The sequence below is a fragment of the Myotis brandtii genome, unplaced genomic scaffold, assembly GCF_000412655.1.
Source record: "Myotis brandtii unplaced genomic scaffold, ASM41265v1 scaffold621, whole genome shotgun sequence".
NCBI lineage: Eukaryota > Metazoa > Chordata > Mammalia > Chiroptera > Vespertilionidae > Myotis > Myotis brandtii.
The window spans coordinates 4,064,490-4,090,123 of record NW_005370372.1 but is presented as its reverse complement, the minus strand read 5'-3'; the positions used below and the strand labels follow the sequence as shown (position 1 = coordinate 4,090,123).

Genomic DNA, 25,634 nt, shown 5'->3' with positions numbered 1-25,634 from the left:
CTGCAGTAACACTACTCATAGCACTTGAACGTTCCAGCATTTGTTCTGGGCACTTTTCCTGTATCAATCTATTTAGTCTACACAGCATCCCTACAACGTAGGTTGTTATGATCCCAGTCTTATAGATGAACTTGGCGAGGTGGCATAGATAATATGAAGCAAAGCAGGCATTGGAATGCCAGCAGCCGGGTTTCTGAGGTCAAGCCCTAACCCCCATGCTCTACCCTGTCTATATCCAGAACTTTTTAACTGCCAGATCAGGCCAGCAGTAGGACCAGGTGTTGGGAGTGTGTTAGGCACCCGTTACTGAAGGCACTGAAGTAGAAATTGATGAGCCACCCAGTTTTGGGTGGAAATTGGCATGAAATGTTCACTGCTCCTTAAAGGTCCACAGCAGTTGTCTGTGATTTCTAGTTCACAAACGTGCTACCTTGGACAGCTGGTGCCTGGGGAGAAGGGAGGGGCCGAGGGGCCTGTTTACCAGGAGAGTTTCATATTCTGGGGACCAGGCAGGTTCCATCCAGTCTCCAGCCTGTGACTGGACTGCATGTCAGAATCCCCTGGGAAATTTGAAAATGTTGATTTCTGAACCCTGAAAGCACTAAATCATGATTTAGTAGATCTAGGATGAGTTGGGAAATCAGCCCCAATTAAAAGGAAGCTGTGAAGCACATCCTTTGAACCTCAAAGCCCTTTTGTTTTGTCAGTTGTTATGTTGTAAGAGCTTCTGATGGGAGAAGCTGAGGATACAGAGTATTTTCCACCTGGTTTACTAAACAGATGCTGTCTGCTGGCTTGAACTAGCTCTCCGGCAGAACTATCGTTTGGCTCTGCTGGGGCCTTATGCCCCGTTCCCCGCGCCAGCTGGGCCATGCCATTTAGCAGTGGCACAGGAGCATTTGTTGTGGTCAGGACTTGTACCCTTTCCCCATCACCGACTTGAACAAATCTGTTTCAATGTTCAGCTTTTATTACGAGGTTACTGGGAATGGGACTGTCTGATACAGATCCCCCATGTCTATCCCTACACACTTTACTGGGTAATAGTAATTTAAAAAATTGGATGCTGGATGCTTAGTTTCTTAAGGTTTACGGATCTTATTATTATTGGACTAGAGGCCCAGTGCACGAAATTCGTGCACTGGTAAGGTCCCTAGGGGATGCCAGCCACACCACCACCACCACCACCACCACTACCACTACCACCACTGCCGGCTGGGGCCTCCTGCTGCTGCTGCCTGGGGCCCCACCACCACCACCACCACCACCACCACCACCACTGCTGCCGGCCGGGGCCTCCTGCCGCTGCTGCCTGGGGCCTCCCTCCCTTTCCCTGGCCAGCCCCACCCCCTGGTTGAACTCCTGGTTGAGGGGACAATTTGCATGCTACGCTTTTACTATATAGGATGTAGTCACAGTCAAACACAGGGAAGGGACACCAAAATTTCAGTCCAAAGGCCTGAGCCCTAGACTTGGCCCTGAGGCTGTCTATCCACTCTGCATGCTGCTTCACTCCTCCTCACTTTGGAACCTCTGCCCCTCACACAGGATAAGTGTGTCACCAGGGTAGGGCTGTTTTGTATCAAGCAGGAGATCTGAAATGCTCTGAAACATGTAAGGATCATGCCTCCGCTGATCTGTGAGCCCCTCGAGAACAGAGCCTCCGTGTGACATGTGTCACTCAGCAGCCAGCACGTTGCCTTTAGTGTGTGGGTGTTAAAGTTAGAGAGGGCAGAGGAGAGAGGCCGATAGAGCGGAGAGGCTGGCTGGGTGGCTGGGGCACCTGGTACATGGAAATGGGTGTATCGGGGAAGTCGTACATGCCCACAACCCCCAGCTCTTGTCATCAGATAGGAGGTGTCCAGGCTGGCCGCTGTTCACAGCATGGCACGAGTTACCTAGAGAGGAGTCCAGGCAGGGGTCAGCCAATATCCCTGGTCCCGGGAGCGGCCTTGTTAGAAAGGTGGACCCTCCATAACTCGGTATGTCCATACTATCAACATGTTCTTCCCTGGATCTAACTCGGACCTGCCGAGTCAGTTCTGTGTTGAGCTACCAGAAGTTGGAGAAGAAATGAACATCCAAGGCCGTCCTGATTTGATTCTTCTTACTGGCCTCCGGACGGTGTGTCTGGGTGGAACTCTTGTTTTGCGGGGGCAGAGCCTGATGTTGATCATTACACCCCTAGGTTATGGTTCTCAGGAAATTGACTTTTACTAAGCGAACTCACAGAGGACAGATAGATAAATCAGACTAGGCCAGATCCTTAACACATTGCGGACGGGTCATGAGAATTCTCACTTCATATTACACAGTGTTTTGCAAAGTATCATACTTTAAAAAGATATTAGCTTGTAAGAACATGTAATAAATAACTTCAAACTGCAATGGATATTTAATTTTAAAGCGTGCCTTTAACATTTATGGAAAATGTTTTTTGTAGTCATTCAATAGAAACTTATTTGGCCACTGGGTAAAGCTAGCAATAAAACTACTGGTCCCCATTAATATATAGTAGTTTCCCCTAATCCATGGTTTTGCTTTTTAGGGTTCAGTTGCCCAGCTCCTGGTAGCCCCAAGCGTTCCTTGGCTTGTGGTCGCATCAATCCAGTCTCTGCCTCTGTCATCACATGGCCTTCTCTTGTGTCTCTCTTCTTATAAGGACGCCAGTCATATTGGGTTAAGGTCCTAACTTACTCCAGTATGACCTTATTTTAACTAATTACATCTGTAATGACCCTTTTCCCAAATAAGGCCACATTCACAGCATAGCATTTTGGGGACACAGTCGACTTCCATCTGATTGCTGTTGCTCCTTTGCCTGCTCCCGTGTGTCAGAGGCCCACCACACGCTTGCTGCTCCCCACTCCTTTGTGTGCACCTGACCTTGATGGGATGGAACCAGCCCACTCCCCCGAGATTGTGCCCGCAGGTGCCCATCGCCTTCCAGGACCTGGCCGTGCGGTTCTCTGAGGAGGAGTGGCAGCTCCTCGGGGAGAGGCAGAGGGAACTCTACAGGGATGTGATGCAGGAGAACTACCAGGCGCTGGTCTCCCTGGGTAAGGAGCTGGCCGTGCCCTGGGGCCTTTCTGGGGAGGTGTAGCAAGAGCCTGAGCTGAAAGTGGAAATGTGGGCTAGATCCATCACCCCAGGCTGAGGCCTTAATATTCCTTTACAAAAGAAACACTGCTGGAGGTGGTGTTCTGAGAGCCTCAGCTGAGCTGGGGGGGCCTCACTGATGTTTTACGCCATTGTTGCTTCTGTGGACTACACTAGGGTTCTGGGTCTGCTTTGGTGGGGGTGCTAAAAAGCTGGCAAAACACTGAGCAAGGTGGTTTCGTGGGTCCTAACACTCTTTGGTTCCTGGGGTTTGGTGGTCACGTGAACACATGGGTCAACAGATGCATGGATATACGGGCATCAGGGTCGCCTGCATGCTTGGGCTTAGGGGGCAGAGGCAAGCTTCCATTCCAGGGGAGCTGTCCCTCTTCTTTCTCAGGGACAGCTGACCTGCTCCCCCTCTCTGCCTTCCTGTCTCCTGCGGAGCCTGGACGAGCCATGAGCAGGAGCAAAGCTGGCGAGGAACAGGAGCCTCCTAAGGGAGGTGCCGTAGGTGAGTAATCTTGGTAGACGGCCAGGCCCCTTTGGGTATCCTGGTCCCCCTGGGCAGCCTAGACCCGAGTGGACTCACTCTTTTCCCTCCCACCATGTGGTCCTTAGCTCCCAGCTCCACTTCCCATGAGACACTGTGACATCAGTCCTCTCCACCCCACCAAGCTCTTGACCCTAACCCCACCTTGACCTTTCACCCCTCATCCCTCTGGGCTGGGAGCTTGGTACACTTGCCCATTGAGTGACCTGCTCAGAGAAAACCTGGGGTCTCCCTTGGAGTGCATCACCTCTGTGGGCCCCCTTCCTGCCACCACCCATGCGGAGCCCACCTAAAGTTCCCGAAGGTGCTGCCACAGGGCTGGCAACCAGAGACCCAGCCTGGGCAAGGCCGGGAGATTTAGTGGGGGGCAGTGCCAGGAAAGGCAGAGGGCTCCAATGGTGAGAGGGGATGGGGATGCAAGCTTTGGTGTTCCCCTCAGAGGAGTAACAGGTAATGAAGACAGCATATAGAAGAGGCCAGTTACCCGGGGTCCCAGCTCCCAGTCCTGGCTGTGCCCGTGGGCAGGTCCCCAGGCCTGAGCCCTGGTCCTCTTTATCTCAGCCATCTGTCTCTCCTTTGCCGCTCCTTATGTGGTTGCGGGACCACATGAAACGCATACAGAAGTGTGAGTGCTGAGCTGACGTAGGGAGTGGGGATTCACTGTGGCCTCTCCAGCAGGAGGAGCACCCCAGCACAGCCTGCACCTCACCGCCCTGGTGCAGCTGGTGAAGGAGATTCCGGGGTTCCTGTTTGGGGAAATCGGCCCTGAGAGCGGGAGAGCCGGCCTGGATGGGGAACAGGCGAACCCCGAAGGTAAGTCGGACAGCAGGGCAGCCTTTGCACTCCACAAGGTGAAGTTTAAGCTGTGAGCAGTGCCATGTGTGTGCTGTGTGCCTGCCTAGCTGCTGCCAGACCCCAGGTGGAGTCTTTCCCTTTCATGAATGCCCTGGCAGCGTGCCTGCCTCAGAGACATGGATAGCTGATGGAACAGCAGCCTCTGAGTTTTCTCACAGTGGTTTCCACATGGCTTCATCCACATCCTGTGGCCACGTCACATTGTGCCCTGCGTGGCAGGTGAAGCCGGTCCCTGTTCTAAGGTGAGGAAGGCTAAGCTGTGCCTTGTTTGAATGGCCAGTGGGGACAAAGGTCCCCCTCCCAGCCTGTGCTCTTCCCACCTCATCAGTCTCTCCTTCTCACTGGCCCTTCTCAGCTCAGGCCTCACCTCCTCAGGGGGTCGGTCCCCATCAGCCCCAGCCTATAGGGTTCCTTTGAGTCCACTCTGTTGATAGTAATGGAAATAGAAAGTGGGGGTGGGAGGGATCTAATCAGAACAAGACTGTGACTGTGAGTCGACGTTTTAGAGCTCAGGAGTGACAAGGCAGAGCTTACTGATGTCCTGTTAGTGGAATATGGCAAGGAAGGGCCGGAATGGAGCACTTTACCTGCTGGGCATAAATCTCAGCTTCCAGGGTCCTCTCCCTCCTCCCGACAGCAGCTGTGACGGTGGCAACTTGCCCTCTCCAAGGCCTGCTCAACTGCCTTCCAGACACGCCCGTCCACCAGCCCAGCGGTAGCTCATCGTCCAGCAGTTCACCTGGAGCCAGGAGGCAGGGAAGCCCCATCCCCATCAGTGAGTGTGACCCAGTGGGGGCAGGTTCCAACTCTGGATTCAGGAGAACCGGACCCCATGCCCTATTCCAGTGATGGCGAACCTATGACAGGCGTGTCAGAGGTGACATGCGAACTCATTTTTTTGGTTGATTTTTCTTTGCTAAATGGCATTTAAATATATAAAGTAAATATCAAAAATATAAGTCTTTGTTTTACTATGGTTGCAAATACCAAAAAATTTCTATATGTGACACGGCACCAGAGTTAAGTTAGGGTTTTTCAAAATGCTGACACACCGAGCTCAAAAGGTTCGCCATCACTGCCCTATTCATTTCTCTAAGACTTGGCGGCCAAGACATGTTGGTCCAGCTTCATCTAAGTTTTGGTTTCCCTTGTTGCTAAATGGGGACAAGCTCCCTGCAGAGCAGGACAAGTGCTCAGCCTCTGTCTATGAACCAAAGAGGAGGTGTGATGCTCAGTGTCCGGGTGGCCCGTCACCCAGCCCTGCTCATGGAGTACTGTGTGCTCACGCTGCTCATGCATATAAGTTGGGGCCGCTGCTGACATACAAGCCTATCAGCAGGTAACATACCTGTGCACACCTGATCTGATTCTCAGACCTTCTCATTAAGGCAACCCTAAGAGCAGAGGAGGGCAAGGGTAGTCATCAGAATTTCTCTGGGGGATCTCACTTTATTTTTTAAAAATTTTGCAAATTTTGCATTTGTCTGAATATCTGTTTTATTAAAAATATTTTAAATTAATATGGAATAAAATTGGCACTCCTGGAAAACATACCCCATTGGGCCTGTGGCTTCAAGTGTCGCCTGGTAGATTTGCTCTGGGGTTTCCAAGACTCCACATTTGACAAACATGAGTGCAGAATGAGGGCCTGTATGTTGAGATTGCTGGGGTCACTTGCTGAGCCAAAGTCAGAGGCTGGAGTTGGGGGAGGGTCCCAGGCATTTGGAGTGAACAGTCTTGGTATTTACAGTTATACCAGGAGGAAGCAGAGGTCTTCCCCAGGCAAGACCTCGGGGACAAGCCTTGCAGGAGCTGGCTCTACGACTAGTTCAGGTTGCCCCCTGGGAATTTGGGGCTGGAGAGGCCTCTCCCTCTGTGGGCACCAGATCTGGGCAATTCCCTGGGGTCAGGAGCCAGGGCTGGAATGGCCTTCCTGTCTCTCTTGTTACAGAAACTGCAGACACACAGGAGCCTACGGAGAAGGAAGGCCCTGGAGCCCCAGACGGGAAGTGCAGTCCTCTCACCTGTAGCCCCGGCAGAAGGAAGAGCCACAGAAAACAGCAGAGAGGGACTTCAGGAGCAGGTGAGAGGCTGGCTTTCCTAGAGTGGGTCTATCCTGGAGCTGAGTGGGACAGGGAAATGGAGGCATGTTCTCTCCCATCTCAGCCTCCAGACAACCCAATAGAGCAGGGACCCTCCCATTCTCACAGGTGGGGGATCTCAGATGCCCTGTCATCTCACAGCTGCCACCATCAGGGCTGCACTGACCTTGGCCGATCTTTCAGGTCCCACAGGAACCTCTCCTGGGAGCAGCCCCTTGCAAGGTCTCATCAACTGCCTGAAGGAAATCCTTGTCCCTGGGCCCCAGCACCCTGAGGCGTCCTCGAGCTTACCGCCTCCTGTCCCAGGCCTGGGCATGTCACGGCTAACCCGGGTGCAGCTGGGACCTGGGAGCCCACCCTGGGGAGGTGAGTCCTATGGACCTGTCTCAGGCCAAGGTTAAAACTCGAATTGGCTTTCTAGAGCTATTTCCCTTTAAATCGAGTGTCTTCCTGAAGGATCATTCTCGACTTGGCTGCTGCATATCATCAGGGTCATATTTCTGGAGCCAGGTGGCTTTCTTAGAATAGCATGTAGGCAGCTGGTAGAAGGAAACTCAAAGCAGACCCTGGATCCTTTTGTGTTCTTTATGCGCCCATTTGTGGGATGTCAGAGGAGGAGGTGCTGAGTGAGTTCGACACTTACCGTGGAATTGGGGGATCAGGGCAGTATGGTGGGGCCAGGAATGCCTGTCCTGGAGTCTGACATCTGTTAACTGTGCAGATTCAAGACTCCTGAAGCCTTGAGCCTCAGTTTCGCCATCTGTAAAAGAGGGTCATTGTTTCCACCTAAGAGGGCTGTGTGAGGCTTAAGTACAGTAATGTGCATGTGCATGTGCGCGTGCGTGCGTGCGTGCGTGTGTGTGTGTGTGTAAAAGGCTTGGCCTCCTCGATATAAGTCCTGTTCAGGGCCCAGAGAACTGTCTACAAGCAGCGACCCATCAGCCCACTCCTCCATTTGTGTTCAGAGTCACACCGTGTGCTCTGCCTTTATCGTCCCTTCTCTTCTCTGTCCAGTTCTGGGAGGTATGGAGACAGAGATTTTAAACCTGCCACCAAGACGACAGTGGCCTGTGCAAGACTGAATGAGTTACAGATGACCCACACCTCCAGATTTCTGGCCCTGAACTCTTTTACCTGCCTACCTGGATTGTCCACCTGTTGTTTTCACAAAGACTGAGGACACTGGGCTCAGGGTGGAAATGTGTTGCTTTTTCCTGTAGTGAAAACAGAGGCAGCGTCTGGGGATTGTCCCCTCCAGGGGCTGCTGAACTGTCTGAAGGAGATCCCAATGGCCCAGGACACGCACCGCAGCCCTTCAGGAGCAGGGGAACCACGGCTGCAGGAGGATCCGGGGGCCTGGAAAAGGAATTCTGGAGGTAAAGGCACTGGCTGTGCTGGGAGGGCCTTGGGCGTCATCCATTCCTTCCTCTGCTCTAGGCAGGGCTGTGGGTGACCCTCCACAGTGAGACACTCAGGCCACATTTCTGTGTGTTGGTTGGAGTGGCCAGATGTTGGGGATTGTCACTGTAAATGGAGCTGGTCACGCAGGAGGTGCTTCATCAGTCCAGATCAGAAGGAGATCCCATTGGCCCAGGACACCCACCCCAGCCCTTCAGGAGCAGGGGAACCACGGCTGCAGGAGGATCCGGGGGCCTGGAAAAGGAATTCTGGAGGTAAAGGCACTGGCTGCACTGGGAGGGCCTTGGACGTCATCCATTCCTTCCTCTGCTCTAGGCAGGGCTGTGGGTGACCCTCCACAGTGAGACACTCAGGCCACATTTCTGTGTGTTGGTTGGAGTGGCCAGATGTTGGGGATTGTCCAGTCACCGTAAATGAAGCTGGTCACGCAGGAGGTGCTTCATCAGTCCAGATCGGCTCTTAGAGTAGGAGCCAGGAATTCCAGAAGGAAGGACGGGATGGTGTAGGGGAAGGAGACTGAGAACAGAAGACAGAGCTCAGCCCAGTAGACATTTGGGGCATAATTTGGATGTGGGGGTTCTCATCATGGCCTAGTAGGCTGGGATAGTATTTCCACACGCTCAGCTCTCCTGTGCTCCGCAGCTTCTCAGGACGTTGAGAAAGTCTAATTGAGACAGGTGTGCTGGCCTTGGAGGAAAGACCCTGATAGGTGCTTCCTGGGGAGGACTGACCTGGCTCCTCTGTGGAAACCTTTGGAGGTGCCCCTCGGAGGGGCAGGGGGGTGAGGGGAGGCTGGTGGCAGGACAGGAAGTGTGAGTTGGTCCATCTGCTGGTGACTGAGTGTGACTACCTCAGAGGGGAGACTTGGAAGCCCTGTCCTAACCCATGAGGGCCTCATGGAGGGCTTCCCGCAGGGCCCAGATCCCTCCAGACTCTTCCTTCCTGCTCCGGTGCTGGCGCTGGCCGTGTGCTCTCTGTGAAGATGGAGGATGGCTGGGCCCAGGGCCCCCCAGTACCTGCGTCCTGTCAGCTCCGCAAGCGGACCCACAGACCCTGTGCCACCAGCAGTCCCGGGGGTGACGGAGACACCAGTGGGGACCAAGTGCTCAGATGGGGCCCCACAGCGCAAGGTGAGGCCTGGGTCATTTGCTTGAGTCCTAATGGGGTTCTCAGCCCCCAATAAAGTTATGCCCGTCCACAGGGGAAGAGCCCACTATCCTCAAGCAATTAATGCCCTCTGTTAATCCACTCCCTCCTTAATCCAGCCTTGCCCAGGAGCCCTCCCTTATAAGGACCTTCACTTGCAGAGATTTCCCGACTGTCAGGGAGCTGGCTACTCATACATGTGGGTCTACCACCTGCCTCAGAGCCTGGGGACAGTCTGTGCCATCCCCCATATGAACAGAGCAGATCTAAGTCCCCCACAGGAGGGTGTCCTGCCTGGCAGGCTCCCATACCTGGTGCAGGACTTCTCACCCCAGCAGAAGGTGGGTGGGGCAGCCAGCCTGGGGCCAGGCCAGGGGACCTGCCAGAGATGGTGATAGGGCCATCTCCCCTGTCCCAGCCAGCAGTGCCTCGAGCTCACCTCTGGAAGCCCTGGAGGCCTGTCTGAAGGGCATTCCCCTGAGTGGGTCGTTACCTCCCCAGCCGCCGCCGGCCACCTCTTGGTTCCAGAGCTCCCATCCAGGAGACCCCGGGTCTCAGAGGCCTGAGCTGAACCCCCGAGGATCACACAGTCAAGGTAGACTTGGCCATGCCCTGGGGATGGCGTTTGTCCCTGCATAGCACAGGGGTGGGGTGGGGGGTTTGCTGAGGACACTGTTATGTCCTCCTCTCTGGGTCTCGTAAAGTGTAAGCCCTTCTCCCCTCCCTCCCACCCCCAGTCTCTTTCATGCCTGCCCCCAAACAGCTCCTGAACTGGGTGGAAGTCAGTTAAACTGTTCTGCCCACTGCCTTCTCTAAGAGCTCTTACTCTAGCCCCCTGAGACCAATGGCTGGGGTCATATGGGTTAACATGCTGTGGTATTTTAATCAGTGTTGTGAGCTCCCTAACTAAAGAGAGACCCCAGTGGAAGGTCCTTGGGGCAGGGCTCCTGGGCGTCTTCCCACAGCTCAGGGCTCAGGGACCTCTTCTTTAGTGGTTTTCCCATGATGCCAGCTGTGTTGTTTCCTGCAGGACTGACTGTGGGGCCTCTTCCGGCTCTGGGCCTGCAGGGCTTTGTCAGAGATGGCCCTGCCCTCGCCCCAGGTCCCCACAGCACCCCCACCAGCTTCTCCTCATCCAGCAGTACTGATGGGGACCTGGATTTCCAGATCTCTGAGGGCAGCCAGGGACGTAGGCCTGAAAAAGGTGAGCTGGCCAGCCTAAGGCTCGGGATCAACCCTGGGAAAGGGTGGGAGGCGTTCCAGCCCACTGTGGTGTCCAGCATATCCTAGTCAGGTCCCCGTGCCCATGCTGGCAGCAGACCCGGGGTGCCCTTATCACAGCCCACTGACCTGACTAACAAATAGGCGGCCAAGACATGTTGGTCCAGCTTGAGCAGGGCCACTCAGAGCCTGGACTGACACATGCTTGGGGCCAGGTCTCGAGTTCAGGTACCTTGCACTGCCATGACAGGTCCAGTGCTCTGTGCCTCCTCCCCTGGCCCAGCTGCCCTGGACACGGTGCAGGCAAGGTCCCTGGGGTTCGCAGAGACTGAGCTCTGACTGTCTGACACTACAAATGTTGGGTTTTCATAGGAATTCCAGTCCGTAGTGCCCCACTCCAGGGCCTGGAGAATTGTCTCAGAGAGATATCTGTGCCCAGGCCACAGCCTGCCTGGTCCTGGTCCTCGGCAGGGGACAGAGAACCACAGAGAGTGGAGCCCAAGAACTGGATGGCAGACAAGGAAGGTAAAGCATGGTTGCCGGGGGGTCTAGGAGTAGGAAAAGGGCCACATCCACCCTGAGATGAAAAGACACTCTGGCCCTAGCCAGTCCGGCTCAGTGAATTAAGCGACAGCCTGCGGACTGAAGGGTCCTGGTTTGATCTCGGTCAAGGGCACATACCTGGGTTGCAGGCTTGATCCCCAGTAGGGGGCATGCAGGAGGCAGCCGATCAATGAGTCCCATCATTGATGTTTCCATCTCTCTATCCCTCTCCTTTCCTTTCTGAAGTCAATAAAAATACTTTTTTAAAAAGAAAAGACTCTCTGGAAACGACCTGGGCAGAGGCTAGTGTGAGGCCAGAAAGCCAGAGAGCACTGCCCGCCTCTGCATGGTGGGTGCAGTCGGGGCAGGGCTCTCTGCTGCTGAGTTCAGGCCTGAGCCCGGCCTTGGCCGTGGAGGAGCGTCTTTCGATTGTGGCTGTCCTGGCCCCATGTGCTTGGGTCTGGCATAGTCACTGGGCTGTGGGGCTCCCAGGAGTGCAGGTAGCTGGGTCTGAAGAGATCCCAGAGGATTTAGCCGCCCCTGGGAACATCTGCAGGGCTGGTGTGTGTTCCACACCTGGAACACGTGTGCCCGAGAATTCAACGATGACAGAGTTTTCTGTCCACTAACTTCTTTCCTTGGTGCCAACACAGAGCCCTGGGGCTGACAGGCCTTTGGGCCTCTCATTAAAACAGGACTGAGGAGAGAGGTGTGTGAACCAGTCCATCTCAGGGGGGACGTGCCCACCAGGAGCCTGCGGCCAGCCAGCCCGCAGGCACTCACCTCTAGCAGTGTCCCCGCCTGCTGCCAGCGAGGGCTCAAAGACCACGTGGCCACCAGGCCAGGACCATGGAAGTGGCTCCAGGACGGTGAGCTGACATCTGCCCTCAGTACTTCCTGGGATGTTTTCGCTCCAAACAGAGTCTTTGATGAGGGAATAGATTTCCCTTCCCTCTCTGTTCCTCTGTTCCCTCCCTGTCATACACCCGTTCATTCCCCAGGTGCCAGCTGAGCACCTGAGTGAGTGCAGGGGCTCCCTCTGCTCCTGTGGCCACTTAGTTTAACTTGCAGCAGAATTCTGTCCTTGACCTGCCGAAGTGCCGGTAGGCTCTGACTTGTTTGAATAAATATGGTGTTTCTAACACTCCCACCAGGCAAGAGCTGATTTTGGGGGCCTCCTGTGGGCTTAACTGAGTCTCTGCTGTTGGACACTGGTCCTGAGGGAGTGGAGTAGGAGGACCCAGGGCCTGGCTGGAACCGACTACTAGTGGCTTTCAGTGACTTGAGTCTTCCAGAAAGTTCCCCAGCTGGATTTCCATAGGGGTTGGGGGCCTAGCCAGGCTGTGGCTTCACTTCTCTCCACCGTCATGGCAGAGAGGATGTTCAGGTCCACCGGAGCTGGTCTGGGGCCGGTAACTGGGCTGTGTGCCTGTTCATTCAGGCAGAGGGTCCTCCTACCTGTCAAGCTGATGGACAGAAGGTTCTTCTGTCATTCGCCCAGGGACAGCCACCACGCCCTCCCCACTTCACTGCCTGGAGAACTCTCTGAAGGGGATCTTGCCTGGGAGGCCCCTGCGCTTCACATGCTTGGCCCTCCCCGGCCCCAGCCCGAGCCCCAGCCCTGGCCCCGGCACCGTCACTGGCTCCAGCTCCAGCTCCAGCCTCAGCAGCTCAGAAGGGGAAGACCCAAGGCTGGAGCCTGAGCTCTGGCGGCCGCTCCTACAGGGTAAGCTTGTGGGGGAGAGGGAGACAGGAAGCTATGCTCCAGGCTGAGGCCCCCACCCTGATACCAGCTTTGTGATGCAGAGAGGGACCCTCTTCCCAGCAGCAAGAGACCTGGCCCTCCGACCCCAAGCCCTGGTGAAGGTCTAAGGAGAACAGAGCCCAGGGACCACTTTGGTCTCAGGACAGGTGAGCCTGGGGTCTCCTGAGTATGGCACGTCCCCAGGAGGACCACAGTCCAGAGGCTGGGTTCTCTGAGTCCCACCTGTCACTTTGTCTGACTCTTGCCAGAAAATTCTCTGCTTTTGCCATGCTTGAGTTCCCTGTAAGATGAGCTGTATCCGAGAGAAGGTGGGGCTATTGAGGCACTCAGGGTTCCAGGAGGGTTAAACGAGTATGTTTGATTAGAAAACCTAGCCATGAACTTAATATATATGTTATAATCTCTCTCTATATATAAAAGCCTAAGCAACCATTATGACCAGAACCACTGGTCCACCAGTCGCTATGATGCACACTGACCACCAGGGGGCAGATGCTCAATGCAGGAGCTGCCCCCTGGTGGTCAATGCACTCCCACAGCCAACCTCCTGTGGCAGGCCAGTAACCCATGGTCCCTCCCCCCTCCCCCACCTCTGGCTGGCCCCCATCAGCATCGGCCCCTGGTGCTAAACCATCCAGACCACCTGCTTCTGGGTTGGGGTTTTGCACGTAGCAGAGCAGCTCCGTTGCTGTGATCTATTGAAAGTCAGCCCTCGACACACGGGTTTGTCTCGCTCCCATCCATCCTCTCCCTTCCCTGGGGGCCATTTGCCCACAGTGGTGGCAGCCAGGGAAGGAGGAGAGGGGAGGCAGGAGGCCGGGAACCTTCCGGTGGCGGGGCAGGGTAGGCGTCGGCATCCAGCAACTATTGCCTCCTCTCCTGACCCTGCCGGGGCCTTTGGGCCCTGGGCTGGGATGAGGAACTGGGGGGTGGGTGGCGGCCTCTTTCCCAGGGGGGCTGAGGGCTGGCTCCCTCCTTGGAGCCTGCTGCCAACCTCCTGCGGTCCCTCCTCCCCACCCCCGTGCACGAATTTGTACACCGGGCCTCAAGTGTTATATATATATTATGTATGCATTATATACACTTAATGTGTACACACACACACACACACACACACACACACACACACACGCTGTTGTGTGGGCCCAGCCTGTGGATAGTGATACTCTCACTAGGAATGCCTGAGGCGCTCACCCAGCCTTATTTCTCAGTACAAACCCCACCAATTCCTCCACTTGGGCCAGTGTTCTGGCTGGGCCACCTTGTGCTTCTTAAGATCATAGGACACACTTCAGCAAAACCATCAGAGAACTTTAAGGAGCAGGATTTATACTCACAGGTCACAAGAGAGAGGAAAGAGCATGAGGGCCTGGTGCTCTGTCTTGGTCACCGTCGTGGTGGCCGTCTAGGGTTTGGTGGGTTCACTCTTTATTGGCTAATTTGAAACATGAAAGTGGGAATCAGGACGCAAGAAGGGAGAAGCAGGGTCTCTCAGATGGTCAGTTATCTAGGTCGGTGGTCGGCAAACTGCGGCTCCTTGAGTGTGGCTCTTCCACAAAATACCATGTGCGGGCGCGCACGTACAGTGTGATTGAAACTTTGTGGCCACGCTCAAGGGGCCAAAGAGCCGCATGTGGCTCGTGAGCCGCAGTTTGCCGACCACTGATCTAGGTCACCCAGGCTTTCTGAAAGAGGGACCTTCCCGGGGGTGGGGCAGCCCGGCTGCTTCCCTGGTTGTTGGCCAGGAGCTGTCATACCCCTTGTAGTATGTTTATGTGAGATGGACATCTTCTGAAATGGACGCCTCAGCAATCCAGAGCTTAATGTCAGGGTCTTACACTACTTGTAAATGATAAACCTTTTTAAAATTTGGCAATAAACATAAAAGTGTCAAAAGTGAGACTCCACCTGGGAGAACTTCGAGGTTGTCCTGTCAAGAAAGCTGGAAACACTGCCTGCTACCCCAGGCCACCACGCTTCTCAGTCCAAGCCTCACCTCGTGTTTGACCAGCAGGAAAAGCAGAGGAGAAGACGGGAGGCGGGTCCCAGGCTCCCCGGACAGAAGTGTGCTTGGAGACCCCAGGCCGGCCTAGCCCCCTGGGCAGCACCCAAGGAGGTACGGGTGGAGTGATTGGTTGGGGAGGGGGCTGAATCCTTCCAATTCAGGCTGATGGCCCCAGGAAATCTTTGGCCTTTCTGCAGCCCAGGCTGTCCCCACATTGCTCACTGCCCAGTGGGGCTGGTGGAAAAGAGCACCGAGTGTCCCCAGCATGTCCCTGGTAGAGTCTCACTGGTGGTGGGACCTGCAGATCATGGTCGTCTCCACCTGCTCTCCCCGGCCCCCACCCAATGGTGGAGCCAGAGGTGTCATGCCCTAGCAGCAGAGGACCACAGACAGTCCGGTTCCCAACCCCAGTCACACAGGCCCCAGCAAGCCATTAGACCAGTTGGGCTCCCTGGTGGGCCAAGTGTGCCCGTCTTGCATCTCATTTAATCAGTATTTGAGAGTTGAAAGCTTGATTTTTTTTTTAGGTCATGTCCAAATATTCCCAATTAGAATGGCCCTGTCAAAATGATACATGTGCACACCCCAAGTGTTTTGTGCTCTTTCTGCAGGGGCAGCTGGGAGTATCTGCCCTGCCCCTCAGCCAGAGAAAAGGCCCAGGCCGGGGCCCTGCCAGCCTCCTGGGTCACCCGCTCGGCCCCTGTCCTGGAAGCTCAGGGTTAGTGAAGAATCCAGGGATCCGGTGCCTGGACACAGAGGACCAAGTGTTGCAGGTGAAGTGGTGGCCTCCCCGTCCCCTCAAGTTGTCAGGAGCCCTGGGCAGAGGGGTGGGCATGGGTCAGCATCTGTACAGCCACCCAACCCCTTCCTGCTGCTCAGCTCCTTCCTGCAGGGTCACAGGGGGGAAAGTTTTGTTTTTTTAAAAATATATTTTATTGATTTTTTACAGAGAGGAAGGGAGAGGAATAGAGAGTTAGAAACATCGATGAGAGAGAAACATCGATCAGCTGCCTCCTGCACACCCTTCTACTGGGGATGTGCCCGCAACCAAGGTACATGCCCTTGACTGGAATCGAACCTGGGACCTTTCAGTCTGCAGGCCGACGCTCTATCCACTGAGCCAAACCAGTCAGGGCGGGAAAGTTTTTTTTAACACTCTTCCAGGATTGTTTGGGTCACGAGTAGGAAGAGTCTCACCTTGAACTCACTTCAAGTTGCTTATTTCATTTTAGTGTTTTCTTATAGAAATAGCTGGCTTTTTCATAAAAGCATAGATACCTTTCGGAGGCAAAACAGAAATCAAGATGTACCAGAATGGATACACCCAGAATCAAAGTTCAGAGTTTGAGTGGACTTTAGAGAATAGATGAGGAAACAGGCCTAGTCACATTGTGTGACCTGGCCATGGGCATCCTGAAGATAGCAGATGTGGTTCCACATCACACCTGGCCCAGAGCAAGTGCCTCCCTAACCACGTTAAGACATGGGCTGGGTTTCCTGATTTCTAGGATTTGCACGGGGATCCTCACACCAGACTGGAAGTGTGACCCAGTGGTTCCATTGCTGGGGTGATGGGGTCCTTCAGACACTCTAGCTTCACTCTTTCCTCTGATTGAAGCCCTGGAGGTGCTGATAAGAGGAAGGGGCCAAGCTAGGGCTCAGGGGTCTGAGGAACAGCAGGTAACAGGGCCTTCTTGTGAGGTTTGCCTGAGGTGGAGACCAGTTCTAAGAGAACTTAGGGTGAAAAAACCCAAAAAAACTTCTGAATATGAAAGACAAAAGTTGGGATTGGGGGATCCCTGGTGGTTTGCTTATGACTATTCACACTGGGTACTGATGCGGACCCTTGGTCACCCCTCTAGAAGCACCAGGTCCCAGGTTGGACTGGCCCTCCTGGGCCCTTTTCCAGATGCTGCCTGTGGCCTTGGCCTCATGCTGTCTGCTGAGGCTTCTCCAGGCCCTGCCCACTGACTCCCTAGGGCATGGTTAGGTGCCCTCAGGGGCCATTTGGTCCCAAAGATGGCACAAGAGCCTACTGATCCTTTTTCTAGAAAGCCCTGTGTCCTAAGAAATCTTAGTTACCTTGGAGACCCAATCTGTGGTTTATCCGGTTCATGATTTGGGAATCAGCCTGGAGATGTGGCCACTGTTAATGTCATGAACATTGATTGTCATCGATGTTCTCAAGCCTGAGTCACTTCCTTCCCATCTAAAGCCAGCCGCCTGGAGATGTGGCCACTGTTAATGTCATGAACATTGTCATTGATGTTCTCAAGCCTGAGTCACTTCCTTCTCATCTAAAGCCAGGCTGTAGTGGGGTAGGATGCTGAATACACTAATCCAGGGGACACCTAGTGGGAGAGAGAGGTCCTGATAGCCTGAGAACTCTCACCCTGCGTTCCTGCTCTGGTTTTAGCCAAGACCGAAGGGAGGCCACTTACCAGAGGCCTGCCTGAACCGCCCCCCATGGCCACCGTCCCTCCTGCTTTGCCACCTGCCTCCCCACGGCCACCGTGTCCCTGCGGAAGTTCTCTGCAGCAGGAGCTCCACAGCCTCAGCGCCACCCTCTCAGAGAAGCTGGATCAGCTCGCCTCGGCCCTGGCAGGCCTGTCTCAGGAAGTGGCCACCATGAGGACCCAAGTGCATCGGCTAGGGAGGTGCCCTAGGGGCCCTGGGCCAAAGGGCCAGGCTTCCTGGCCGCGGGCCCTCCCCCGGGGACCTCACTGGGCTCATGGCCCTGCTCGCAGACACCTGCCCTACTGGAGACAGAAGGGCCCTACCAGGCCAAAACCAAAGATCCTGCATGGCCAGGCGGAAGGCTGCAGGGCTGGCGAGGCCTCAGGCCTCTCCCTTGGGACACGCCACCTGGTGCCTCAGCTGCCTCCAGGCGCCCCCCAGGCAGAACCTTCTGGAACCAGCTCCAGCCCTTCCCAGCACCCACCACCCTCAGCATGCAGCCGTGCTGTGCTCACTGTGCATCCCCTGCTTGGACACATTGGGGGCCCCCAGACTCCCCCTGCCCCTTCAGTGCCTGCTGCCTTCCCCCCGCAGATGGCCTCTCCAGCCACCAGTGCAGATGCAGAGCCACCAGCTGCAGCAGCTGCTCCAACTGGGCCCCGAAACTGGCCCAAGGACCCAAACAGCCTATTGGTGGGAGTCCAGAGAGGCTTTGAGGAGGAACTCTGGCATGGTAGAGAACATAGGGACCCAAGATGGGAGGCCTCTAACCACCTTCATCAGCTCCGCCCTGAGGATGCTCTGCCCCTGGCTGCCTCTCCCAGGGGCCAGTCTGCCCCTGCACATCTTTCAAACCAAACTTTCCCCATCTCTGGGCTGTGAAGAGCTAGGCATCTCTCTTGGCCTGACTGCCCCAGACTCCAGCATGTGTTTGCTCTGGGGGGGCACTGCTTGGGATGCATTCCTCAGCCACGCCTCTGTCCTCCTCGGCTCAGGTTCATTCAGATGTTGCTCCCTCCCGTCTTTGCCATCATAACTGCCACAACTCATAGGCAGATGGTGGCTACACACCTGTGCACAGCACGTGTGCCCGGGGCGCTCCAAATGGCTGCAGAGAGGCTAGGAGAGCCCTTCTCCCTAACACCTGTCCTTCCTGCTTTCAGCGCTGGGAAAGCAGTGGCTCTCACTTTCCTGCTAAATACAGGCAGAAGTTTCATTTGGGGAGAATGTCACTCCTTGGTCTAAGTTCGATTCTAAAATTACAAAGTTAATTGCTAAGGGAAAGGCCCTTGGTGCCTACAGAAAGGGGCTAGGTGGGTCCACACCAGGGCGTGGCTGACTGGTTTGTATCATTACTGGGACAAGTGAGCTTAGCAGACAAGAATACTTGCACCTAGACCAGTCTAGGTGGTCCAGGTCTAATCAGAACCTACAGGAAGTTCAAAAGTTCAAAATTTTTTTTTTTTTTTTTTTTTTTTTAGTGTGGAAAATAAGTAATAAAATGAATGGTAAGGTGCTTCATCATCTGCAATTACATTTGTCCCACAGGTCCACTGCCACACCAGAAACTTTCAGTTCACTGAAAGCCTTCTAGAATCTACTTTGGTGAAAAATCTGTGTGCAGTTCAGGATTTTGGGAGTGTGTTCAACACTTTCACCTACTTTATGGGGGAAATGTCACTTTGGTGGGAGAAACTGAGGGGCCTTTTTTAACTCAGGAATTCCAGAGGTCTGGAGGTGAGGGGCACAGAAGGCTCTAGCTTGGCCTGTCACCATCCTGGCAAGTAGCCTGGAGGATGGCTCCTGGCTGACCTGGGCTTGAGCTTCCCTCCATCCTTGCTCCACCAGCCAGCCATTTGCCAGCATGAGGCCACTGTAAGGCAGGCAGGGAAGGTCCTACTTCAACCTGTCAGAGTGGAGTGGGATCCCCAAGGGCTCCAGGCTAGCCCAGAGGGGTCCAGTGGAAGAGAAGCTGCAATGGGGTGGGGGGTGGGGGTGCCACCATCTTCTGCTTGTGACACTCTATGTCATTGCTGCCTCCAGAAGGAGCTTGGTTCATTGGCAGACCAGACTTGATTCAACTTTGTGTTTTAGCTGTGGCTTCAGTACCCTTCAGTCCCGGTACCCTTCAGTAAACAGCCTATAGTTGGATTTTATTTTTTAATCCAGCTTGACAAAATTTTTTGTTCCTTCATTGGAGCCCTGAATCCATTTACATGTAATAAAATCTCTAACATTTGGATTTGAATGTACCATTTTCTCCCTAGGTTTGTCCCACTTGTTCTGGAGATTCCCCCCTTTTTTCTGCCTTCTGTTGTATTGACAACGTTGTGGGTTTTGTTTGTTTTTATACATTCCATTTTCCCTCTGCTGGCCTCAATGTTTAAAGAACTAAAAGGAAAACATCCAAATTTACAGTCATATTTGGAAGATTTTGGCATGCCTTTTCCAGAAGTTGATAGAACAAATTAGGAAGGATACAGAAAATTTGAACAAGCCAATTAAAGTTGTCTCGGTTGATGAATATATAGAACACTGGACCACAAGCTGCAGAATATATATTCTCAAGTATATGCAGGACAGCCACAAAAATTGACCATATAGTAAGCCCTTGGAGCAAGATTAAACAAATTTGACAGTATTATACTGAATATGTTCTCTTGACCATACTAAGCTAGAAGCCAATAAAAAATGAGAAATTCTTATATATTGGAAAAATAAGAATTATGTTCCTAGTAACCCACATGTCAATGAAGAAAGAAGAAATATTTTGAACTGAGCTATAAGAAAGTACCATATATCAAACTTTGAGGATAAAGCTAAATCAGTACTGAGAAATGTGTGGATATAATGAGTATGTGAAAAAGAAAAGGCTGAGGATCTACAGGGAGGTAAAAACAGGACAGCAAAGGAAATCCAGATAAAAGTTGAGGGCATGTAAAGATAAGAACAAAAATGAGTGAAATGGCATTATATATTAGATATAATCAAGAAAGCCAAAAAATGTTTCTTTAACAAAAAATGAAATTGACCAGCTTGTGGTATAATTCGTCAATAACAAAAAGTAGGCACACCTTTTGGCTAAGATCAAGTGTAAAAAGTCACAAATAACCAATCTTAGGAATGAAGAAAGTGCCATCATTGTAGATACTGCTACAGACCATATAAAAATGAAAAGATATTTCAAGCAACGTTGCCAAAAATTTGATTGAACTATACAACTCTCAGAAGAATACAACTTAAAACAGATTCAAGAAGAAGTAGAAAAATTGCATAGAATGGAATATCTTCCCATAAAGAAAACTGCAGATCCAGAGAGCTTCACTGATAAGTTCTACCATGTATTTAAGGAGATCATTTCAGTAATACACAAACTATTCCAGAGGACAGAAAAATATTGAATACCCTGACTCATTTTATGAGCCTAATATAAGTGTGAAACCAAAAGTTAAGGACAGTACAAGAAGACAACCAGAAGCCAACCTCCAAAAATGTGCAAAGAAGCAAAAATGCTAAATAAGTATTTTCAAACAATCTGGCAATTTATAAAGAGAAATAAAACAGCATGACCAAGTTGGGTTTATCTCAGAGATTCAAGGCTGGTTTTAACATTTGAAAATCACTAGTAGTCACCTACCACCATAATAAAGGAGAAAAGTCATCTGATCATCTCAATAGCCACAGAAAGATGGCTTGTTAAGAGCCAACATCCATAAATACTCTAAACTAGGGTTAGAAAGGGAATTTCTTTTTTTGTTAATCCTCACCTGAGGATATTTTTTCCATTGTTTTTTAGACTGGAAGGGAGGGGGAAAGAAGGAGAGAAACATCAATGTGAGAGGGACACATTGATTGGTTGCCTCCTGCATGCGCCCCAACAGACCAGGGCTGGGGCTGAGCCTGCAACTGAGGTACATGCCCTTGACTGGAATCAAACCCGGTACCCTTCAGTCCACAGGCCGACACTCTACTGAGCCAAACCAGCTAGGATGAAAAGAAATTTCTTAATTTGATAGAGATTACCAAAAAAAATAACTTAGCGTAAACGTGATACTTAATGGTGACATATCCTCACCTGAGGATATTTTTTCCATTGTTTTTTAGACTGGAAGGGAGGGGGAAAGAAGGAGAGAAACATCAATGTGAGAGAGACACATTGATTGGTTGCCTCCTGCATGCGCCCCAACAGACCAGGGCTGGGGCTGAGCCTGCAACTGAGGTACATGCCCTTGACCGGAATCAAACCTGGTACCCTTCAGTCCACAGGCCGACACTCTATCTACTGGCCAAACTGGCTAGGATGAAAGGAAATTTCTTAATTTGATAGAGATTACCAAAAAAATAACTTATCGTAAACGTGACACTTAATGGTGACATGAATGTTTCTTCAGATCAGGAACAAGGAGAGGAAATACACTCACTATTATTCAGCATTAGCGTGGATGTTCTAGCTAGGACAGTAAGGCAAGGGAAGAGAAGGCATGAAAATCCAAAAGGAGGAGGAAAGGAGTCATTACAAGTGATATGACCATACACATAGACAACTGAAAAGAATCTATAATCTATTACAATTAATTTTTTTTAATTAAAATTTTTCATTTATGGCAAAAAATATTCAAGAATCTAGGAATAAACCAGAAAATATTTATATAGAGAAAACTATTGAGCACTTTTTAATAGTTTCCTTCACTCCTTACTTCTCATAACAGTTAAGGCAGATGTTAATACTATTATCATTCTTATTTTACAAACGAGGAAAGCGAAGCACAGAGAGGAGAATAAGCTTGCTCCAGGTCACACAGCCAGTAGGGGGTGAATTGCACTTGGAACTGGGGTCATTGGTTTCAGAGCAAAGTGAGGCCCTTAAACATGCAGAGCAAGAGGACACTGAAAGCTGCACCCTCAAAGTAGGTGTGTGCAGCCTGAGGCAGAAAAAAAGGAGATTATTTTTAAATTTACTTACCTGCAACCACTTGTAAGCTCTGAGTGAAGGCAGATCCGTATTGTATCTGTGCACCAAACACTGGGTCAGGGACAGAGGGGTGTTCAATAAACAGGAACTGAATATCTGAATGAATGGTGCATTTATTTGGATTTGAGACACCAGAGAGTGAGTGAGGCTGTTTGAATAAATTTACTGAAATTTCCCAAGTGTTCATAGAGCCCTTGGATTCTCATCGAAACTGTGCACATTGACATCTGGGGCTCAGCGCTGTGCCTGTTTCTCTGGGGCTAACAGGCTGCTCAGACATCATTACAGGAAGGAAGTTAGAAAAGTGTTCTTTCTTATTCTGGAGCATCCGTGTCTGCCCAGCATGTCCTCAGACTCCATCCTTTCCATTTTAAATGTTTAAATGTTTCTGGCTTGGTGGTAACCTGAACCTGGACTTTAAGGTGATGAAGGACAAGACCCTAGAGCCATGGTCCTCATCCCTGGGTGCACATTGGGATCAGTTGGGGAAAGTTTTGAAAATCAGGTTCAGGCCCCATTTATGCAGATTCTAATTCAATTGGTCTCGAGTGGAGAGAGCATTGACGTCTGTCATCTGTCTGTCTGTCTATATCCATCCATCCATCCATCCATCCATCCATCCATCCATCCATCCATCTTTATATCTACCAATCTGGACATATATAAACTCTTTGTTAAAATATAACAAATATACAGAAAAGTGCACGTCTATTGGTATATTTTCACGTTTCCAGGAGATTCTAATGTGTTGAGAACCATTCTTGTTGGCAAAACTGTAGAACAAAGTTTATCTTTGGGCCTTTCCCACTGTTTCCCTTCAACCTTTCTACTTACCAAAAAGAGCTTCTGCATCGACCCACAACTGGCAGCATCTCATGTATTTATTTAATTCAGTAGAACAAAGTTTATCTTTGGGCCTTTCCCACTGTTTTCCCTTCAACCTTTCTCTCTACTTACCAAAAAGAGCTTCTGCATTGACCCACAACTGGCAGCATCTCAGGTATTTATTTAATTCCAAATTGATATACAGAGTGTCATTGCTGTGCCGGGAGCCCCAGGTGGGCCCATGCACCTTCATCAGATATCAGAAGTTCACTGTAATGAGTGGAACAGGGAGAGGGACCACAGACCTCTAAAGAAAGGGAGGTGGGGATCTCAGGAGAGGGAGTGGCGGGTGAGGGGGTGCAAGCCCCCTCCAGTTGGGGGTCAGTGTCCCTTGGTTGAATGAGGCCAATTTCTGCTCAGCCCCAGTCATGAGCTGCCAGATCTTCTGACTTTTCATGAGAGAAGCTGGAAGTCCAGATTTTTATGTGAAATCTCCAAGTATTTACAATGCTGCTGGGGCAACGCAATGGCCCCATTTATAGCCACACTGTCATATTTACTGTGACCACCTGCTCATGGCCAGGAAACTTAAAACTCACTGCATTCAAACCCCCCTTTCCTTCTCCCTTGCCCCTCATCAACATCAATAATCTTATTGTAATGAGAAAGCAGAGGCCCAGGAAAATGAATGTGCTGCTCCAAGTCTACAAGAGGCACAGGAGGGGTCAAACCTAGGACTCCTCACTCCAGGTTCAACTTGTTTCCCCATCACCCGACCCCTTCCCTTTACTGACCAGCAGCGAGCTCTCCCAGCTGCCTGTTAAAACTCACTGCATTCAAACCCCCCTTTCCTTCTCCCTTGCCCCTCATCAACATCAATAATCTTATTGTAATGAGAAAGCAGAGGCCCAGGAAAATGAATGTGCTGCTCCAAGTCTACAAGAGGCACAGGAGGGGTCAAACCCAGGACTCCTCACTCCAGGTTCAACTTGTTCCCCATCACCCCACCCCTTCCCTTTACTGACAGGCAGCTAGCTCTCCCAGCGGCCTCGGCTGGGGAGGCACAGCTACAGAGACGTCTGGCTCAAGCATCCATCATAACGACAACTTAAACGTGTGATGGGAAAGAAATTTCATACACCACTAATGTCCTTCCTCATGGTGCCAGGCAGGGTGGAAGCTGGGGCTGCTTTTCTGAGAGCCCCTTGGGAGAGCTGCAGACAGCAGAAGTTCTAGAGCTCCAGAAGCCAGGGTTGCCTCGTGTCTCCATGGGAACAGCCCAGCCAAAGGGCACCTGCCCCCTCTCTGTGTATTCCCCATGTTCCAGCCTTCAACACCTGGCATGGGAAATGTATACTGTTTCTTCCTCGTCAAATTTCTGAGCTAGAGGCAGGGAGCAGGGGAGTGGTTTGGAAATTAGCTGTATTATATGTTGATTTGGTAGAGCAATTACCAGCAGCTGGGTAAGTGGAACTCACCCAGGGTAGGTAAAGCCAGGTCCTCTGTGTGTGGATTAGTCAGGGGTTCCCTCCCCCAGCTCATTTAAAAGCCCTAGAAACTTCAGATTTAAATTTTAATGACACTGTAAGTACTCAGATAACCATTCTTTCCCTCCCCCTGTAGAGGTTCCTGACTTGGCTAGGGGTGGTCCGGGGAACTTCAGCTTTCCAGGGCTTCTCTTGGTGGGAGCCTTCCAAGGATGCAGGCAGGAATTATTCCCAGCAAGGGTTCACTCAGCACTTTGTTACAGAATGTTAAAGCTGGTTATCCTTTCCGGATGTCTCCCCAGCAAGATGGAGAGGAACGAAAAACAGCCGTCAGGGCCTAGGCCATCCTGCCACAGTGCTCACCCGCTTGGAACTGCGCACAGGCGAAAGGCCTGGCGCCGCTATGGGCCCTAGAATGGGCGACCAGATTTGGCCGCGAGCCGAAGCGACGGCCACACTGCGCGCAGGAGAAGGGTCGTTCGCCCGTGTGCACCCTCCGATGCCGCGCTAGGTGCTGCCCGTGGGCAAAGCCGCGTCCACAGTCTGGGCAGGAAAAGGACCGCTCGCTGGCGGGAGCGCCCTGGGGCGCCTGTGTGCAGCGATCCCCGCAGGCCAAGGGTTCGGTGGCACCGCCCAGTGTGCACTCGTCACATCCAAAGGGGCGCCCCTCGCTGCCGTGCAGACGCTGGTGCGTGGCGAGGTTCTTCTTCCAGCCGAAGCTCAGTCCGCAATCAGAGCAGACGAAAGGCTTAGGTCCCGGAGGGGAAGGGGTCAGGGTCTGGGCAGGAGAACCCGGAGGGGCGGGCACATCGGAAGACAGCGGGGCGCGGCAGGCCGCCTCGTGCACCCTTTGGTGCCGCGCCAAGTGCTGCTTGTGCGTGAAGCTGCGTGAGCACTGCGCGCACTGGTAGGGCCTCTCGCCCGTGTGGATGCGCTGGTGGCGGATCAAGTGCGTCTTTTTGCGAAAGCGCTTCTCGCACTCGGTGCAGGGGAAGGGCCGCTCGCCCGTGTGCGTCTTCTGGTGCGAGCCCAGGTGTATCTTCTGGCTGAAGCACTTGCCGCACTCCGTGCACGGGTACGGCCGCTCGCCCGTGTGCGTGCGCAGGTGGCGGGTCAGGTGGGCCTTCTTGCTGAAGCGCTTGTCGCACTCGGAGCACGGGAACGGCCGCTCGCCCCGGTGGCTGC

At 52.4% G+C, this 25,634-nt stretch overlaps 2 protein-coding genes across 6 annotated transcripts in view; one reads left to right on the top strand and one right to left on the bottom strand.

Annotated features, from left to right (window-relative positions):
• Positions 1 to 2,446: 2,446 nt before the first annotated feature.
• On the top strand, positions 2,447 to 19,284 carry KRBA1 (KRAB-A domain containing 1). Of its 5 annotated transcripts, none has more exons than XM_014528185.1 (17): positions 2,447 to 3,059; positions 3,500 to 3,613; positions 4,328 to 4,465; positions 5,148 to 5,282; positions 6,459 to 6,590; positions 6,793 to 6,975; positions 7,830 to 7,985; positions 8,943 to 9,158; positions 9,593 to 9,769; positions 10,205 to 10,378; positions 10,768 to 10,920; positions 11,634 to 11,807; positions 12,440 to 12,664; positions 12,745 to 12,849; positions 14,715 to 14,819; positions 15,320 to 15,481; positions 17,125 to 19,284. In XM_014528185.1, exons 1-17 carry the CDS (start codon positions 2,891 to 2,893, stop codon positions 18,045 to 18,047), a joined length of 3,441 nt encoding a protein of 1,146 aa, XP_014383671.1. In that variant the 5' UTR covers positions 2,447 to 2,890; the 3' UTR covers positions 18,048 to 19,284. The 5 variants fall into 5 exon arrangements, with proteins under 5 accessions (XP_014383671.1, XP_014383670.1, XP_014383669.1 ...); XM_014528184.1 differs by having other exon boundaries at positions 5,145 to 5,282; XM_014528183.1 differs by having other exon boundaries at positions 5,115 to 5,282; positions 14,718 to 14,819.
• Positions 19,285 to 24,517: 5,233 nt separating this feature from the next.
• ZNF467 (zinc finger protein 467) overlaps positions 24,518 to 25,634 on the bottom strand; it is a 6,139-nt gene continuing 5,022 nt past the window's right edge. The window contains exon 6 of the mRNA XM_005880050.2: positions 24,518 to 25,630. Within this exon, the coding sequence (XP_005880112.1) occupies positions 24,787 to 25,630 (844 nt within the window). The 3' untranslated portion in view covers positions 24,518 to 24,786. The remainder of the gene's footprint in view (positions 25,631 to 25,634) is intronic.